A 20,312-nucleotide genomic window follows, 5' to 3' on the forward strand; every position below is an offset into this window, starting at 1 on the left:
ATGCTGCCTTATCTGAAGACACCATAAACTGGCGACGGATACATTTAGGCCCCTCTCACACGGGTGAGTTTTCCGCGCGGGTGCAATACGTGAGGTGAACACATGGCACTCGCACTAAATCCGGACCCATTCACTTCAATGGGGCAGTTCAGATGAGCGGTGATTTTCACGCATCACTTGTGCGTTGCGTGAAAATCGCAGCAGGTTCTGTATTCTGCGTATTTCACACAACGCAGGCCCCATAGAAATGAATAGGTGTGCGTGAAAATCGCAAGCAAATGCGGATGCGGTGCAATTTTCACACATGGTTGCTAGGAGATGATAGGGTTGAGCAACACCGGACCCCATTAAAGTAAATTCACTGTATTATTTTCCCTTATAACAAGGTTGAGGGGTTAAATAAAATAAAAATGAACTCACCTCATCCACTTTATCACTCAGCCGGCATCGTCTTCTTTCTTCTTCTTTCAGGACCTGCAAAAGGACCTTTGATGACGTAATCGCGCTCACCATGTGATGAGCGTGGTGACGTCAGCGCAGGTCCTGCTGAATGAAGATAGAAGGATCTTTACAGACGTTAGCATCACGCTGTCCCCAATGGGGCTCACAAACTAAGTTCCCTATCAGTATGTCTTTGGAGTGTGTGTGGAAACCAGAGAATCCGGAGGAAACCACACAAACACTGGGAGAACATGCAAACTCCATGCAGATATGGTCCTTGGTCGGACTTGAGCCTAGGACCCCAATGCTGCAAGGCACCAGTGCTAACCACTGAGCCACCGTGCTGCCCTTTTTACATAATCATTATATGCAATTTGCGCATACAGCTAAGAAAATTGCGCAAAAGACAGGTGAAATTTTTAGTGGAAATTATACGCCATGTGCAAAGTTACCCTTATAGGCAGTGTTATTAACATGGTCAATGCAAAGAACCATCACATGATTTATTGAAGCCTAGAACTGTACAAAGGGCCAGGGGACATCCTTTATGTGGTAGAAAGGCAATTCAGACCTCTCTATAGGAAAGGATTCTTTACAGTGAGAGTAGTAAACCGTAGTAAAGGCAGATTCTACAAAGCATTTCGGGGGTCATTTATGATCTGAAGTACTTTTTGGCGTACTTTTGTTGCAGATTCGGTGGCAAAGAGGATTTGCAGCGGAATCTGTGCATTTTCCCCCCTCACACCACTTTTCCGAGGTGGCAGGAAAAGGGGGCGTGCTGCGGGTATCATTTTCTACGCCTGTTTTTGGGACAAAAAATGACTTAAATCTACTCTAGCAAGGGAGCTGTCGTAGATTTAAGCAAGTTGCTTCTAGAAGAAGATAATTTCTATTGTATTTAATTCTACTGTGTTAAAGGGTAATGATTTATGTACTTTCCCTTTGCCAGGTTACAGCAGTATGAGGAAGCTGTGCGGGCATTCAGCCAAGTGTTAGAAATAAACCCTCTGACTCCTGAGGGCTACATTGGCCGTGGCAATGCATACATGGAATATGGCCACCAAGAGGGCATTAAGCGTGCTCAGGCGGACTTTGTGAAGGCCCTTCACCTGAAACCCACATGTATTGCAGCAAGGATCTGTCTGGGATATAATTTCCAGGTGAGAACTGCCTATATTTCCCTGGACTGATTTGTGGTCACTCTGCAGCTACTGATTAAAGAGGTTCTCCAGGAATTAAGAAAATGAAAATAATAAAATATTACTTTATTTTAAATATATTCCTAAATACCATACATTAGTTATAATGGCTCGGTCTGTCTAGGGAACAATCATTAGGAGACATAAAATGGCCGCTGTCCTATTAGTACTCACAAAACCTGTCCTAACCACACAGCAGGACAAGTTATTTCACAACACTGAGCTAAAGAGCTGCCTCATCCTCCTCTCTGCTTGCCAGGGATTATGATTCTTAATACAGTTTAATATGATATTCAGCTGAATCTCTGTAGGAATGGAGTTCATGAGGAGACATGAAGTACAGAGAGGACGGACAGGACAGACTGTTGTAATGTGGGACTGTGGAGACTACATACAAGTGTTGCTGCTCATTACCCACATCCCCACCTTCTTGCTGTACTTCATGTCTCCTCATGAACTCCATTCCTACAGAGATATCAGCTGTATTCATGATTATAATCCCTGACAAGCAGAGCAGAGAGGATGATGAGGCAGCTCTTTACCTCAGTGTTGTGAGGTAACTTGTCCTCCTGTGTGATTAGGACAGGTTTTGTGTGTAATAATAGGACAGCGGCCATTTTATTTCTCCTATTGATTGCTCCCTAGACAAAACTAGCCATTATAACTAATGAACGGTATTTGGAAATATATTTATAATAAAGTCATATTTAACCCCTTAAAGGGGTTGTCCAAGTTATATTTATTGATGACCTTTCCTCAGGATAGGTCATCAATATCAGATCGGCGGGGGTCCGACACCTGGCACCCCTGCCGATCAGCTGTTTGAAGAGGAGGCGCGCTCCGTGCCAGAGCTGCCTCCTCTTCACTGTTTACCTTCTAGCCGTTGCATCTGCAGTGGTGAGCAGGTGTAATTACACCAAACGTCCTATTAAAATGAATGGGACGGCTTGGGTGTAATTACACCTGCTCACCACTGCAGATGCAACGGCTAGAAGGTAAACAGTGAAGAGGAGGCAGCTCTGGCACGGAGCGCGCCTCCTCTTCAAACAGCTGATCGGCAGGGGTGCCAGGTGTCGGACCCCCGCCGATCTGATATTGATGACCTATCCTGAGGATAGGTCATCAATAAATATAACTTGGACAACCCCTTTAACCACTTCAGCCCCGCTAGGTGAAACCCCCTTCATGACCAGAGCACTTTTTACACTTCGGCACTACACTACTTTCACCGTTTATCGCTCGGTCATGCAACTTACCACCCAAATGAATTTTACCTCCTTTTCTTCTCACTAATGGAGCTTTCATTTGGTGGTATTTCATTGCTGCTGGCATTTTTACTTTTTTTGTTATTAATCAAAATGTAACGATTTTTTTGCAAAAAAATGACATTTTTCACTTTCAGCTGTAAAATTTTGCAAAAAAAACGACATCCATATATAAATTTTTCGCCAAATTTATTGTTCTACATGTCTTTGATAAAAAAAAAATGTTTGGGCAAAAAAAAAATGGTTTGGGTAAAAGTTATAGCATTTACAAACTATGGTACAAAAATGTGAATTTCCGCTTTTTGAAACAGCTCTGACTTTCTGAGCACCTGTCATGTTTCCTGAGGTTCTACAATGCCCAATCAGTAGAAAAACCCCACAAATGACCCCATTTCGGAAAGTAGACACCCTAAGGTATTCGCTGATGGGCATAGTGAGTTCATAGAACTTTTTATTTTTTGTCACAAGTTAGCGGAAAATGATGATGATTTTATTTTTTTTATTTTTTCTTACAAAGTCTCATATTCCACTAACTTGCGACAAAAAATAAAAAATTCTAGGAACTCACCATGCCCCTCACAGAATACCTTGGGGTGTCTTCTTTCCAAAATGGGGTCACTTGTGGGGTAGTTATACTGCCCTGGCAATTTAGGGGCCCAAATGTGTGAGAAGAACTTTGCAAACAAAATGTGTAAAAAATGACCGGTGAAATCCAAAAGGTGCACTTTGGAATATGCGCCCCTTTGCCCACCTTGGCAGCAAAAAAGTGTGACACATCTGGTATCGCCGTACTCAGGAGAAGTTGGGGAATGTGTTTTGGGGTGTCATTTTACATATACCCATGCTGGGTGAGAAAAATATCTTGGTCAAATGCCAACTTTGTATAAAAAAATGGGAAAAGTTGTCTTTTGCCAAGATATTTCTCTCATCCAGCATGGGTATATGTAAAATGACACCCCAAAACACATTCCCCAACTTCTCCTGAGTACGGCGATACCAGATGTGTCACACTTTTTTGCAGCCAAGGTGGGCAAAGGGGCACACATTCCAAAGTGCACCTTTCGGATTTTGCAGGCCATTTTTTACACATTTTGATTGCAAGGTACTTCTCACACATTTGGGCCCCTAAATTGCCAGGGCAGTATAACTACGCCACAAGTGACCCCATTTTGGAAAGAAGACACCCCAAGGTATTCCGTGAGGGGCATGGCGAGTTCCTAGAATTTTTTATTTTTTGTCACAAGTTAGCGGAAAATGATGATTTTTTTTTTTTCCTCTTTTTTCCTTACAAAGTCTCATATTCCACTAACTTGCGACAAAAAATAAAAAATTCTAGGAACTCGCCATGCCCCTCACGGAATACCTTGGGGTGTCTTCTTTCCAAAATGGGGTCACTTGTGGCGTAGTTATACTGCCCTGGCAATTTAGGGGCCCAAATGTGTGAGAAGTACTTTGCAATCAAAATCTGTAAAAAATGACCGTGAAATCCGAAAGGTGCACTTTGGAATATGTGCCCCTTTGCCCACCTTGGCATCAAAAAAGTGTCACACATCTGGTATCGCCGTACTCAGGAGAAGTTGGGGAATGTGATTTGGGGTGTCATTTTACATATACCCATGCTGGGTGAGAGAAATATCTTGGCAAAAGACAACTTTTCCCATTTTTTTATACAAAGTTGGCATTTGACCAAGATATTTTTCTCACCCAGCATGGGTATATGTAAAATGACACCCCAAAACACATTGCCCAACTTCTCCTGAGTACGGCGATACCAGATGTGTCACACTTTTTTGATGCCAAGGTGGGCAAAGGGGCACATATTCCAAAGTGCACCTTTCGGATTTTGCAGGGCATTTTTTACACATTTTGATTGCAAAGTTCTTCTCACACATTTGGGCCCCTACATTGCCAGGGCAGTATAACTACCCCACAAGTGACCCCATTTTGGAAAGAAGACACCCCAAGGTATTCCGTGAGGGGCATGGCGAGTTCCTAGAATTTTTTATTTTTTGTCGCAAGTTAGTGGAATATGAGACTTTGTAAGGAAAAAAGAAAAAAAAAGAAAAATCATCATTTTCCGCTAAATTGTGACAAAAAATAAAAAATTCTAGGAACTCGCCGTGCCCCACACGGAATACCTTGGGGTGTCTTCTTTCCAAAATGGGGTCACTTGTGGCGTAGTTATACTGCCCTGGCAATTTAGGGGCCCAAATGTGTAAGAAGTACCTTGCAATCAAAATGTGTAAAAAATGGCCTGCGAAATCCGAAAGGTGCCCCTTTGCCCACCTTGGCTGCAAAAAAGTGTCACACACGTGGTATCGCCGTACTCAGGAGAAGTTGGGGAATGTGTTTTGGGGGGTCATTTTACATATACCCATGCTGGGTGAGAGAAATATCTTGGCAAAAGACAACTTTTCCCATTTTTTTATACAAAGTTGGCATTTGACCAAGATATTTTTCTCACCCAGCATGGGTATATGTAAAATGACACCCCAAAACACATTCCCCAACTTCTCCTGAGTACGGCGATACCACATGTGTGACACTTTTTTGAAGCCTAGATGCGCAAAGGGGCCCAAATTCCTTTTAGGAGGGCATTTTTAGACATTTGGATCCCAGACTTCTTCTCACACTTTCGGGCCCCTAAAAAGCCAGGGCAGTATAAATACCCCACATGTGACCCCACTTTGGAAAGAAGACACCCCAAGGTATTCAATGAGGGGCCTGGCGAGTTCCTAGAAATTATTTTTTTTTTTGCATAAGTTAGCGGATATAGATTTTTTTTTTTTTTTTTTTCTCACAAAGTCTCACTTTCCGCTAACTTAGGACAAAAATTTCAATCTTTCATGGACTCAATATGCCCCTCACGGAATACCTTGGGGTGTCTTCTTTCCGAAATGGGGTCACATGTGGGGTATTTATACTGCCCTGGCTTTTTAGGGGCCCTAAAGCGTGAGAAGAAGTCTGGAATATAAATGTCTAAAAATGTTTACGCATTTGGATTCCGTGAGGGGTATGGTGAGTTCATGTGAGATTTTATTTTTTGACACAAGTTAGTGGAATATGAGACTTTGTAAGAAAAAACAAAAACAAAAACAAACAAAAAATTTCCGCTAACTTGTGCCAAAAAAAATGTCTGAATGGAGCCTTACCAGGGGGGGGGTGATCAATGACAGGGGGGTGATCAATGACAGGGGGGTGATCACCCCATATAGACTCCCTGATCACCCCCCTGTCATTGATCACCCCCCCTGTAAGGCTCCATTCAGACATCCGCATGATTTTTTACGGATCCATGGATACATGGATCGGATCCACAGAACGCATGCGGACGTCTGAATGGAGCCTTACAGGGGGGTTATCAATGACAGGGGGTGATCAGGGTAATCAGGGTGATCACCCCCCTGTCACTGATCACCCCCCCTGTAAGGCTCCATTCAGACATCCGCATGATTTTTTACGGATCCATGGATACATGGATCGGATCCACAGAACGCATGCGGACGTCTGAATGGAGCCTTACAGGGGGGTTATCAATGACAGGGGGTGATCAGGGTAATCAGGGTGATCACCCCCCTGTCACTGATCACCCCCCCTGTAAGGCTCCATTCAGACATCCGCATGATTTTTTACGGATCCATGGATACATGGATCGGATCCACAAAACGCATGCGGACGTCTGAATGGAGCCTTACAGGGGGGTTATCAATGACAGGGGGTGATCAGGGTAATCAGGGTGATCACCCCCCTGTCACTGATCACCCCCCCTGTAAGGCTCCATTCAGACATCCGCATGATTTTTTACGGATCCATGGATACATGGATCGGATCCACAAAACGCATGCGGACGTCTGAATGGAGCCTTACAGGGGGGTTATCAATGACAGGGAGTGATCAGGGTAATCAGGGTGATCACCCCCCTGTCACTGATCACCCCCCTGTAAGGCTCCATTCAGACGTCCACATGATTTTTACGGATCCATGGATACATGGATCGGATCCACAGAACGCATGCGGACGTCTGAATGGAGCCTTACAGGGGGGTTATCAATGACAGGGGGTGATCAGGGTAATCAGGGTGATCACCCCCCTGTCACTGATCACCCCCCCCTGTAAGGCTCCATTCAGACGTCCGCATGATTTTTACGGATCCATGGATACATGGATCGGATCCACAGAACGCATGCGGACGTCTGAATGGAGCCTTACAGGGGGGTTATCAATGACAGGGGGGTGATCAATGACAGGGGGTGATCAGGGAGTGTATATGGGTGATCACCCGCCTGTCATTGATCACCCCCCTGTAAGGCTCCATTCAGACGTCCGTATGCTTTTTGCGGATCCGATCCATGTATCTGTGGATCCGTAAAAATCATACGGACGTCTGAACGGAGCCTGACAGGGGGGTGATCAATGACAGGGCGGTGATCAATGACAGGGGGGTGATCAGGGAGTTTATATGGGGTGATCATGGGTGATCAGGGGTTTATAAGGGGTTAATAAGTGACGGGGGGGGGGGGGCTGTAGTGTAGTGTAGTGTGGTGTTTGGTGGGACTGTACTGACCTACCTGAGTCCTCTGGTGGTCGATCCTAACAAAAGGGACCACCAGAGGACCAGGTAGGAGGTATATTAGACGCTGTTATGAAAACAGCGTCTAATATACCTGTTAGGGGTTAAAAAATTCGGATCTCCAGCCTGCCAGCGAGCGATCGCCGCTGGCAGGCTGGAGATCCACTCGCTTACCTTCCGTTCCTGTGAGCGCGCGCGCGTTCACAGGAAATCTCGCGTCTCGCGAGAAGACGCGTATATGCGTCCAGGAGGAGTAAAGCAACCACCTCCCGGACGCATATCTGCGTACAGCGGTCGGGAGGTGGTTAAGGACTTGGCCGTTTTTTGCAAATCTGACCAGTGTCACTTTAAGTGCTGATAACTTTAAAACGCTTTGACTTATCTAGGCCATTCTGAGATTGTTTTTTCATCACATATTGTACTTCATGACACTGGTAAAATGAAGTAAAAAAAATAATTTTTATTTATAAAAAAATTCCAAATTTACAAAAAAATTGCAAATGTCCAAGTTTCAGTTTCTCTACTTCTATAATACATAGTAATACCTCCAAAAATAGTTATTACTTTAAATTCCCCATATGTCTACTTCATGTTTGGATCATTTTGGGAATAATATTTAATTTTTGGTGGATGTTACAAGGCTTAGGGCCCTTTCACACTTGCGTTGTCCGGATCCGGCGTGTACTCCACTTGCCGGAATTACACGCCGGATCCGGAAAAACGCAAGTGTACTGAAAGCATTTGAAGACGGAGCCGTCTTCAAAATGCATTCAGTGTTACTATGGCACCCAGGACGCTATTAAAGTCCTGGTTGCCATAGTAGTAGTGGGGAGCGGGGGAGCGGTATACTTACAGTCCGTGTGGCTCCCGGGGCGCTCCAGAATGACGCCAGAGCGCCCCGTGCGCATGGATGACGTGTTCCATGTGATCACGTGATCCATGCGCTTGGGGCGCCCTGACGTCACTCTGGAGCGCCCGGGGAGCCGCACGGACGGTAAGTATGCTGCTCCCCCGCTCCCCGCTACACTTTACCATGGCTGCCAGGACTTTAGCGTCCTTGCAGCCATGGTAACCATTCAGAAAAAGCTAAATGTCGGGTCTGGCAATGCGCCGAAACGACGTTTAGCTTAAGGCCGGATCCGGATCAATGCCTTTCAATGGGCATTAATTCCGGATCCGGCCTTGCGGCAAGTCTTCAGGATTTTTGGCCGGAGCAAAAAGCGCAGCATGCTGCAGTATTTTCTCCGGCCAAAAAACGTTCCGTTCCGGAACTGAAGACATCCTGATGCATCCTGAACGGATTTCTCTCCATCCATGCATTAGGATAATCCTGATCAGGATTCTTCCGGCATAGAGCCCCGACGACGGAACTCTATGCCGGATCCGGACAACGCAAGTGTGAAAGGGCCCTCAGAAGTTTAGAAGCAAATCTTAAAATTTTCCAGAAATTTTCAAAAACCCAATTTTTACGGACCAGTCCATATCTGAAGTCACTTTGCAAGGCTTACATAATAGAAACCACCAAAAAATGACCTTATTCTATAAACTACACCCCTCAAGGTATTCAAAACTGATTTTACAAACTTTGTTAACCCTTTAGGTGTTCCACAAGAATTAATGGAAAATAGAGATACAATTTCAAAATTTCACTTTTTTGGCAGATTTTCAATTTTAATAATTTTTTTCCAGTTACAAAGCAAGGGTTAACAGCCAAACCAAACTCAATATTTATGGCTCTGATTCTGTAATTTACAGAAACACCCCATATGTGGTCGTAAACTACTGTATGGGCACACGGCATGGCGCAGAAGGAAAGGAATGCCATACGGTTTTTGGAAGGCAGATTTTGCTGGACAGTTTTCTTTTTTGGCACCATGTCCCATTTGAAGCCCCCCTGATGCACCCCTAGAGTAGAAACTCCATAAAAGTGACCCCATCTAAGAAACTACACCCCTCAAGGTATTCAAAACTGATTTTACAAACTTTGTTAACCCTTTAGGTGTTCCACAAGAATTAATGGAAAATAGAGATACAATTTCAAAATTTCACTTTTTTGGCAAATTTTCAATTTTAATCCATTTTTCCCAGTAACAAAGCAAGGGTTAACAGCCAAACCAAACTCAATATTTATGGGCCCTGATTCTGTAGTTTACAGAAACACCCCATATGTGGTCGTAAACAGCTGTACGGGCACACGGCAGGGCGCAGAAGGAAAGGAATGCCACATGGTTTTTGGAAGGCAGATTTTGTTGGACTGTTTTTTTTTTACACCATGTCCCATTTGAAGCCCCCCTGATGTACTCCTAGAGTAGAAACTCCAAAAAAGTGGCCCCATTTTAGAAACTACGGGATAAGGTGGCAGTATTGCTGGTACTAGTTTAGGGTAAATATGATTTTTGGTTGCTCTATATTACACTTTTTGTGAGGCAAGATAACAAGAAATAGCTGTTTTGGCACCATTTTTATTTTTTGTTATTTACAACATTCATCTGACAGGTTATATCGTGTGATATTTTTGTAGACCAGGTTGTCACGGATGCGGCGATACCTAATATGTATACTTTTTTTTATTTATGTAAGTTTTACACAATAATATCATTTTTTAAACAAAAAAAATCTGATTTTAGTGTCTCCATATTCTGAGAGCCATAGTTTTTTCAGTTTTTCGGCGATTATCTTAGGTAGGATCTCATTTTTTGCAGGATGAGATGACTGTTTGATTGGCACTATTTTGAGGTGCGTGTGACTTTTTGATCGCTTGCTATTACACCTTTTGTGATGTAAGGTGACAAAAAATTGTTTATTTAGCACAGTTTTTATTTTTTACGGTGTTCATCTGAGGGGTTAGGTCATGTGATATTTTTATAGAGCCGGTCGATATGAACGCGGCGATACCAAATATGTATACTTTTTTATTTATTTATGTAAGTTTTACACAATAACAGCTTTTTTAAAACAAAAAAATGATGTTTTAGTGTCTCCATATTGTGAGCCATCGTTTTTTTATTTCTTGGACGATTGTCTCAGGTAGGGGCTAATTTTTTGCGGGATGAGGTGACAGTTAGATTGGTGATATTTTGGTGGGCAAACACCTTTTTAATCGCTTGCTGTACTTTTTGTGATGTAAGGTGACAAAAAAATGGTTTATTTAGCACAGTTTTTATTTTTTACGGTGTTCATCTGAGGGGTTAGGTCATGTGATATGTTTATAGAGCCGGTCGATACGGACACGGCAATACCTAATATGTATACTCTCCCCCCCCCCTATTTTTTACCAATTTTTTTTTACTTTATTTGGTGAAAATGAAGTTTTTGTTTATTTTTACTTGAAACTTTTAATTTTTTGGGGGGAAAACTTTATTTTTTCACTTTTTTTTTTGGTCCCACTTTGGGACTTGAACTTTTGGGGGTTTAATCCTTTACAATGCATTCCAATACTTCTGTATTGGAATTCATTGGCTGTATGAGTAATACTGTGTGTATTAGGCCTCATGCACACGACCGTTGTGTGCATCCGTGGCCGTTGTTCCGTTTTCCGCGATTTTCTGCGGACCCATTGACTTTCAATGGGTCCGTTGAAAACTCGGAAGATGCACCGTTGTTCATCAGCGGCCGTGATCCGTGTTTCCTGTCCGTCAAAAAAATAGGACCTGTCCTATTTTTTTGACGGACAACGGTTCACGGACCCATTCAAGTCAATGGGTCCGTGAAAGAACACGGATGCACACAAGATTGGCATCCGCGTAGGTTACTTTCATACAGACGGATCCGAAGATCCGTCTGCATAAAAGCTTTTTCAGAGCTGAGTTTTCACTTCGTGAAAACTCAGATCCGACAGTATATTCTAACACAGAGGCGTTCCCATAGTGATGGCGACGCTTATAGTTAGAATATACTACGAACTGTGTACATGACTGCCCCCTGCTGCCTGGCAGCACCCGATCTCTTACAGGGGGCTGTGATCCGTACAATAAACCCCTCAGGTGCCGCACCTCAGGGGTTAATTGTGCGTATCATAGCCCCCCCCTCCCTCTATTGTATTAACTCATTGGTGGCCAGTGTGCGGCTTCCCCCCGGCCCCCCCTCCTCCCTCCCTCTATTGTATTAACTCATTGGGGGCCAGTGCGGCTCCCCCTCCCTCTATTGTATTAACTCATTGGTGGCCAGTGTGCGGCCTCCCCCCCCTCCCTCTATTGTATTAACTCATTGGTGGCCAGTGTGCGGCCTCCCCCCAGCCCACCCGATCATTGGTGGCAGCGGAGAGTTCCGATCGGAGTCCCAGTTTAATCGCTGTGGCTCCGATCGGTAACCATGGCAACCAGGATGCTACTGCAGTCCTGGTTGCCATGGTTACTTAGCAATATTAGAAGCATCATACTTACCTGCTGCACCGTCTGTGACCGGCCGGGAGCTCCTCCTACTGGTAAGTGACAGATCATTAAGCAATGCGCCGCACAGACCTGTCACTTACCAGTAGGAGAAGCTTCCAGCTGGTCACAGACAGCGCAGCAGGTAAGTATGATGCTTCTAATATTGCTAAGTAACCATGGCAACCAGGACTGCAGTAGCGTCCTGGTTGCCATGGTTACCGATCGGAGCCCCAGTGATTAAACTGGGACTCCGATCGGAACTCTCCACTGCCACCAATGATCGGGGGGGGGGCCGCACACTGGCCACCAATGAGTTAATACAATAGAGGGAGGGAAGGGGGCCGCACACTGGCCACCAATGAGTTAATACAATAGAGGGAGGGAGGGGGGGCTGCACACTGGCCACCAATGAGTTTATACAATAGAGGGAGGGAGGGGGGCCGCACACTGGCCACCAATGAGTTAATACAATAGAGGGAGGGGGGGGCCGCACACTGGCCACCAATGAGTTAATACAATAGAGGGAGGGAGGGGGGGCCCACTGCTGCCTGGCAGCCCCTGATCTCTTACAGGGGGCTATGATGCGCACAATTAACCCCTGAGGTGCGGCACCTAAGGGGTTAATTGTGCGGATCACAGCCCCCTGTAAGAGATCAGGTGCTGCCAGGCAGCAGGGGGCAGTCATGTACACAGTTCGTAGTATATTCTAACTTGAAGCGTCCCCATCACTATGGGAACGCCTCTGTATTAGAATATACTGTCGGATATGAGTTTTCACGATATAACTCAAATCCGATGGTATATTCTAACATAGAGGCATTCCCATGGTGATGGGGACGCTTCAAGTTAAAATATACCATCGGATTGGAGAAAACTCAGATCCGATGGTATAATAGGGACTCCTGACTTTACATTGAAAGTCAATGGGGGACGGATCCGTTTGCAATTGCACCATATTGTGTCAACGTCAAACGGATCCGTCCCCATTGACTTGCATTGTAAGTCAGGACGGATCCGTTTGGGTCTGCACGGCCAGGCGGACACCAAAACGACTTTTTCTTCATGTCTGTGAATCCTTCGAAAATCAAGGAAGACCCACGGAAGAAAAAACAGACATGGATCACGGACCTACGGACCCCGTTTTTGCGGACCTTAAAAAAAAAACAGTCGTGTGCATGAGGCCTCATATAGCTTCCGGCTTGTGAGATCCAGGGGGCTGGATCTCACAGGCTCGTCACCGGAAGTCAGCGCAATGCCTTCCTTAGGCATCGCGCTGCCTTCCTTAGGCATCGCGCTGCCTTTTATGCCATCGGGTCCCCCCTACAGACCCATGGGGACCCGATGGCACCACTGCTCCTGCCGCCGCACCAGGTAAAAGCCGCAAACCACAGGTCTGAATTGACCTGCGGTTTGCTGCGATCGCCGACACAGGGGGGTCACGGGACCCCCCCCCCCCCCCCCCCGTGCATTTAGCCAAGGTGCCTGCTCAATGATTTGAGCAGGCACCGGGTTCCGATCACCGCCCGCCGGGCGGCGGTGATTGGAACTATACATGACGTACCGGTACGTCATGGGTCCTTAAGGACTCGGGAACCATGCCGTACCGGTACGTCATGGGTCCCTAAGGGGTTAAAGGGAACCTGTCACCTCCCAAAAACCATCCCAAGCCACCAGCAGTACCTGCGTGTAGCCAGCAGTGTGCTTCTGATGATGCCTTTCTTCCTGAAGGCAGATGCAGCAAAAGTACTGAAGACATTGTTTTATCCCCTGGCCAGCGCGCTTCTCCACACATGCTTGAAGTCAAGGAGGCAGTGGCCTCCTTGCTTCAAGTCACGGTGACCGTGCCCCCTTCCCTGCCCCTTCGCTGTGACTGACAGCGCTTATGCAGATAGTTCGGCAAAGCCAGCTGAAATGCCGTCTTTCAGTCACAGCGAAGGGCCAGGGAAGCGGGTGCGGTTACCATGACTTGAAGCAAGGAGGCCGCTGCCTCCTTGACTTCAAGCATGTGTGGAGAAGCGCACTGGGCAGGGGATAAAACAATGTCTTCAGTACTTTTGCTGCATCTGCCTTCAGGAAGAAAGGCATCATCAGAAGCACACTGCTGGCTACACGCAGGTACTGCTGGCGGCATGGGAGGGTTTTGGGAGGTGACAGGTTCCCTTTAAGTATTTTCATCTTCTTAATTCCCGGAGAACCCCTTTAACTCAGTATCTAGCCCTAAGGGCTCATGCAAACAAATGTATTTTTTTTCCGTGTCCGTTCAGCTTCTTTTGCGGCCTGTATGTGGAACCATTTGCTTTAATAGTTCCGCAAAAAAAACTGAAATTACTCCGTGTGCATTCCATTTCTGTATGTCCGCATGACCGTTCTGCAAAAAAGATCATGTCCATTTTAAGGACAAGGATAGGCATTGTTACAATGGATCCGCAAAAAAAAAAAACAGGTGCAATACTGATGTCACACAGATCTGTGTTTTGTGGACCGCAAAATACATATGGTCGTGTGCATGATCCCTAAGGGTGCTAGCACACATGGCATCCAAAACTGCATAAAAAAAACACCTGTGGTTATTATGCGTTTTCTTTTAGCAAGGGAAAACAGACGGTAGACTTATATTACATTAATGTGAAAAGGCTGCAACACTCTTCCTACGCCAGTGATGTCACAGTCATCACTCACATGACAGCGCAATTGCGGACAAGAAAAGGCATTTTTTTATGAGAGTGCTCGCGATGTGCGGGCTGCAAAATGCGGAACGCACATTGCCGGTGTGCCTGTTTTGCGGATCCGCAAAACACATACAGCTGTGTGAATGGACCCTAACTTGTACAACCCCTTTAACTCAACCATAGGAGTCCATTTTACATTTTAGTTAGGAGATCTGCTGTGTCCCCTGGTCACATGTCAGGATCATTGCAGTCTGACATTCGAATAGGTAACTCTCCTCCCCCTCCCTCAGATTGAAGGTGATTTGTGAAATAGCCATCGGAGGGGCTGGGGCTAACATAGTATAAGGATGTTTTCTAGCAGGAGGATAACCCATGTGATCAGCAGATCAGATGTCACAGAAAGTGCCACATTGATCCTGCCACGTAACTGTGACAGAGCGGACCCCCAAGCTGAAATGTGAAATGGACTCCTATAGGAAGTAAATGTATTTTTTGGACTATAAGATGCACCTGACCATAAGATGCTCCCCAGGATAGGACAACAGAACATCAAAAAATACATATTTTCTACTTATTAAAACGTCCTTGGTAGTTTTATTCACCACAGTCTTCTCCATGGGCTGAATGATCGCACTAATCACACAGATCGTTGTTGAGCAGGGAGCGAACGGAACACAACAACGGTCGTGTGCATGAGGCCTTAGAAGAACACACAAGCAAGTGTGCATGCTTGGAGTTGTAGTTGCGTAGCAGGTGGAGTGCTGAAGACTGCTGATCCTGTACCAGTGTATCATTTGAAAACTCAGTGTCAAGAATAGCAGCAAACTCGTGGCGTTGAATCGCTCGAGGGTATTATTCCCTTAACAGGCTTATGTTTCCCCACCATTTGGACCACGTCTTGCTTCCGAGATTTCATTACACTACATACGTTTTTCATAGAATCTCTGAATGATTTTAGATAGGGACCATTTGCTCGCCTTCTGCATAGAACACAATATTATTAATGTTTCATAAATTGACTATAATGACTTTAAAAGCCTTTCACTATCCAGGATAATGCATTTTCCAGCAGCACTTGTTTATTCAGTTATTGAAAAAATATCCCTCATATTAAACTTTTTTTTTTTTCTTGAATATCCATGTTAAACTGCTGCTAATGCACAATCAGTCAGTAAGCCTATTCAAGAGCATTAAAGCAATCTTCTTTTCATCCTAAAATGACTTACAATATTGAACAGAAGATTGTATATAAAGAGAACCTATCACCTCTCCTGCCTCATGTAGTAGCGCTTCTGGGGCATGCTTTTTCCCAAATCTGTTATTATTGAAGTTATTATACAAATCAATAAAACAGAATAGAAACAATGCTGAAAAAGGAAAACACAAGCATAGGTTACATGATATGTGAGAAGCCGCACATAGCCAGAGTCACACTTCTATGCATGTAACAAAGAGCTCAGCTCCTTGGATGACACCGATTAGGTACGATGTGTTGTTACTACCTCTCCTCTTTTTTTTATCACCATGGACGTCAGCCAGATGCCATGTTGGGAACTGGTTGATGAAGAGCTTGCTCATTTTTTTGAACGTTAAATGATTTGTTACTTTACTTTACGTTGTATGTGATCCGTTTGTGTATATTTTTTAAGCATTTTACCACTGTCTGGTAAACGTTTTATGCACCTAAGCCTTGTTAAAGGGGTTGTCTCACTCCAGCAAATGACATTTATCACGTAGACAAAGTTAATTCAAGGCACTTACTAATGTACTGTGATTGTCCATATTGCTTCCTTTGCTGGCTGTAACAATTTTTCCATCACGTTATACACTGTTCATTTGCTACTTACAGGTGTTTTCCAGTACTTTAATATTGATGGCCTATCTTTTGGTCCTATCTGATACCCTGCGTCTCCACCATCAGCTGTTTTGTAGACAGAGCTGATTACTGCAGCGCCACAGTAACCAGCTCTGTCCGTTACACAGTGGATGGAGCTGTGTAGTTCTGGCAGTGAAGCTACTGAAAAAGAGATGCTCATTGGGTCTGTGGAGTGTCTGACTTGATCAGATATTGATGGTCTATCCTGAAGATAGACCATCAACATAAAAGTCCTGGAAAAACTCTTTAAAAAAGCACTCCCACAAAAATGTTTATTCTCTGACCTGTTAGAAAGGTACATTATGTATTATTATCTTACCAGTGACTGTATTTGTGAGTTATAACCTCCCTTCTGATCCTCAGCTTTGTCATGTGACAGTACTCTGACTCTCCAAGTACCACAGTATCTTATGTGTGGACAGGAAGTTAGTTTCTTTATGTATTTCTATGAAAGCCTTAATGTCAGTCTCATAGGAATGAAGTAACTTCCTATCCTATGTCAGTTGGAGAGGCAAAGTGTTGGTCACATGACACAGCTGAGGTTCAGAAGGGAGGTTATATCTCGCAAATACAGTCACTGGTAAGAAGATTACCTTCACTACAATTTACATCATGTACCTTTCTAACAGGTCAGAGAATTAAAAAAAATGTTGGAGTGCTACTTTAATATATCCCAGGTGCCATTGTAACAAGGTACTCAATGTTATGATTGATCATTGTGTATACATATATATTAGTATTTAGCAGTGCTGTTTTACTGTATCTTCTGCAGGCCCAAGGACTTCTTCAACGAGCTTGGAACCAGTTTACTGTGGCCCTGGATATTGATGCAAGAAGCATGCTGGGATTTGAAGGACGTGCTATTGTAAATTTGCAGATTGGGGACACATTTGCTGCCCTGCAGGACATGAATGCTGCGTTAAAGGTGATCTTGTAAAATACATCACAATTCAATGTGTATTAACATATATAGATGAGTCAGGTATGGAAGGTTTATCCAGTAACCACAGCAATTTTACATGACATGAGTCTGACAACCGGGGAATCTGGAGATTGGTTGTGATTTAGATAACCGTTTTCTAATGGTGTGCATCGGTCAGCTCTTGCAGACTATCTTCTTCTGTATAAGGGTCACCTCTAGCAGACAGATGTTAGGAGAACAGATGAAAATGACAAGTACCATCTTGTGGACATGCAGACAAGTAGCAGTGAATACATTATGATATTTTGTGTAACGCTATATGTAAATTGCGCTTTCCAAAAAAGAACAAGAAAATAAATAAATCACCAGTAAATAATAAGCACTTTAGCCTGTCTTCTGTACAGCCATTCCTAAACTATAGCTATTTTTAAGCTAGATGACAACCAGTATGGGCACATCACATAGGGGTTGGCGCTTTTCTTAGACACGTGAATGACAAATAACCTTATTTATGCCTCCCCTGTTTCCATATCTTTGCATATGCACAGAAGATTTGCAATACTCGCTCTGCAAAAGGAAGGAATTTTTCCACTTGAGGCAAGTTGGACAGGAGTAGTTTATCAGCAGATTTGTACCTATGAAACCAGAGCTTCTAGGTGTAACAGCAACGCCCCCGTTGCTCCTAGAGGCTCATTTGCATATATATATCAAAACATAATTTTTCTCAGCAGTGCGGGCACATATGAACAGGGACAAACATAGATGCCTTCAGCTGCCAAGCGCACATGTAACAGGTCAGCCAGGTCCATAGTTACAAATCTGCTGACAGATGTCCTTCTCGAACAGAGTATTGGACTGGCCCACCAGAGTTCCAGAGGACCCTCTGGTGGGCTTAGGCTCTGACAGAATAGTGTACCCCAAATAAACAGGGCCCCTATAGTCCAGTAGAAAACAATTTAACTTGGAGCTGAGTTTAGAGCCAATAACTTACCATTAGTGTCTGTTTCTTTGCCCTGAAATTACACGTGGACATGCAAATGTTGTGTATATATTAATGGTGGGACCTCTCAGGATGATTGCTTCAGTGGCGCTGTTTCCGGGGGCCCAAGGAACCCTAGACCGACACTGCGAACAACCCCTTTAATGTTCAGTATCCTAAAAAAAAAGACAACTATTTTACTGTCCCCCAAGTCCAGCTTTTCCTCCACTAATGTGCACCCCAGAAAGAGTACTCGCCTTTCCATTTGATTGCCCTTGGAGAGAAGTGTGTGATGAATGTGCAATGGGCATAAATCCTAATAACCTCTTGGTAAAGTAATTTGTAAGTGAGAATATTTTTGTTCAAGGTGAGCTGCTTGGGGGAGAGCCAAAATGCTCATGAATGAAATAATCATCCTCTATTCCCCCTTTAAGATTTATGCCGAACAAATTATGGCATGGAAATTACTTTTCCTCTCACTTAAGCTGTAAAACGGCCAAGCTGCATACATTTCGTCAGGTTTGCTTAATTCAGACTGTAAGGGTGAAATATACAGTGAATTTACCAAGTTCACTGATTAGAATTTACTCAAGTAAAGTGAATGTGGTATAAAAGGTATTTTACTGTTGCAGGATATTAATATATAGGACAAATAGGAGGTTTAAGGGGTTTTACTGGGTTCGAAAAATGTGGGTACTTTCTTCCAGAAACAGTGCCACACCAGTCCATGAATACTCTCTTCTGGAAACAGTGCTACACCAGTAAACGGGTACTTTCTTCCACAAACGGCACCAAACCAGCGCATGGGTACTTTCTTCTAGAAGCAGCACCACACCAGACCATGGATACTTTCTTCCAGAAACAGTGCCAAACCAGTGCATGGGTACTCTCCTCCAGAAACAGCACCACACTAGTCTTTGAATACTTTCTTCCAAAAAAAAGCACCACACCAGTCCATGGGTACTTTCTTCTGGAAATAGCGCCACACCAATCCATGGGTACTTTCTTCTAGAAACAGTGCCACACCAATCCATGGGTACTTTCTTCCAGAAACAGTGCCACACCAATCCATGGATATCATCTGCCAGAAACGGCGCCACACCAGTCCATTGTACTTTCTTCCAGAAACAGTACCACACCAATCCAGGGATATCATCTGCCAGAAACGGCGCCAATCCAGTTCATGGGTACTTTCTTCCAGAAACAGTGCTGCACCAGTCCATGGGTACCAATACCACTCAGATATTGCAGCTCAGCTCATTCGAAATAAACGGGACCAAGCTACAATATAACACACAACATGTGGTGTTTCTGGAACAAATCTGACATGACTTTTTAGTCCAGTATGGCCCTTTTAAGCTGCAATTAGTATGCAACTGACAAGGATTTGTAATAACAATCTGCACTTTTACTAGTAACAAACTCAAGTAAAAAAGCTGTGTTTGGGTGTATTCACATGGCGCAGTTGTAGTGCAATGTTTGCCTGGAGGCAAAAAATATAGCACAACCCTAATAGAGTATAACGGACAGTGTATAACAGAGCAGGAGGAACTGAGCAGACTGGGATCTAGGGGGAGATTTATCAAAACTGGTGTAAAGTAGAACTGGCTTAGTTGCCTATAGCAACCAATCAGATTCCATATTTCATTTTTTAGAACTTCTTTGGAAGATAAAATATGGAATCTGATAGACAACTAAACCAGTTTTCCTTTACACCAGTTTTGATAACTCTCCCCCATAGTTTTATGGAAGAAGATTCAGTGTAACTAGTATTTAAACCTTTCTATTCTTAGGAGTCATGTGGGCGGCCCTGCTCAGTGATTGACAGCTAACATCAGTTAGTAGGACCACCCACAGGACTACTACGTTTGGAAAGAGCAGAGATTTACATAACTACGGTTTTCTACAAAACTATACACCAATCTGCTCATCTCCTCCTACTCTGTGACATGCATTTTCTTGATGAGAACTTCTATTTAAAGTCGGCATTTTGCAAGAGTGCAAATTTACTAAATGGGGAT

The 20,312-nt window shown here is 44.1% G+C and overlaps 1 protein-coding gene across 1 annotated transcript in view; it reads left to right on the forward strand.

Annotated features, from left to right (window-relative positions):
* TTC6 (tetratricopeptide repeat domain 6) overlaps positions 1–20,312 on the forward strand; it is a 141,258-nt gene that overhangs the window by 113,515 nt on the left and 7,431 nt on the right. Inside the window, exons 27-28 of the mRNA XM_044271261.1 lie at positions 1,391–1,601; positions 17,163–17,315. Of these exons, the coding sequence (XP_044127196.1) occupies positions 1,391–1,601; positions 17,163–17,315 (364 nt within the window). The remainder of the gene's footprint in view (positions 1–1,390; positions 1,602–17,162; positions 17,316–20,312) is intronic.

The sequence above is a fragment of the Bufo gargarizans genome, chromosome 11 (assembly GCF_014858855.1).
Source record: "Bufo gargarizans isolate SCDJY-AF-19 chromosome 11, ASM1485885v1, whole genome shotgun sequence".
NCBI classification, from domain to species: Eukaryota; Metazoa; Chordata; class Amphibia; order Anura; family Bufonidae; genus Bufo; species Bufo gargarizans.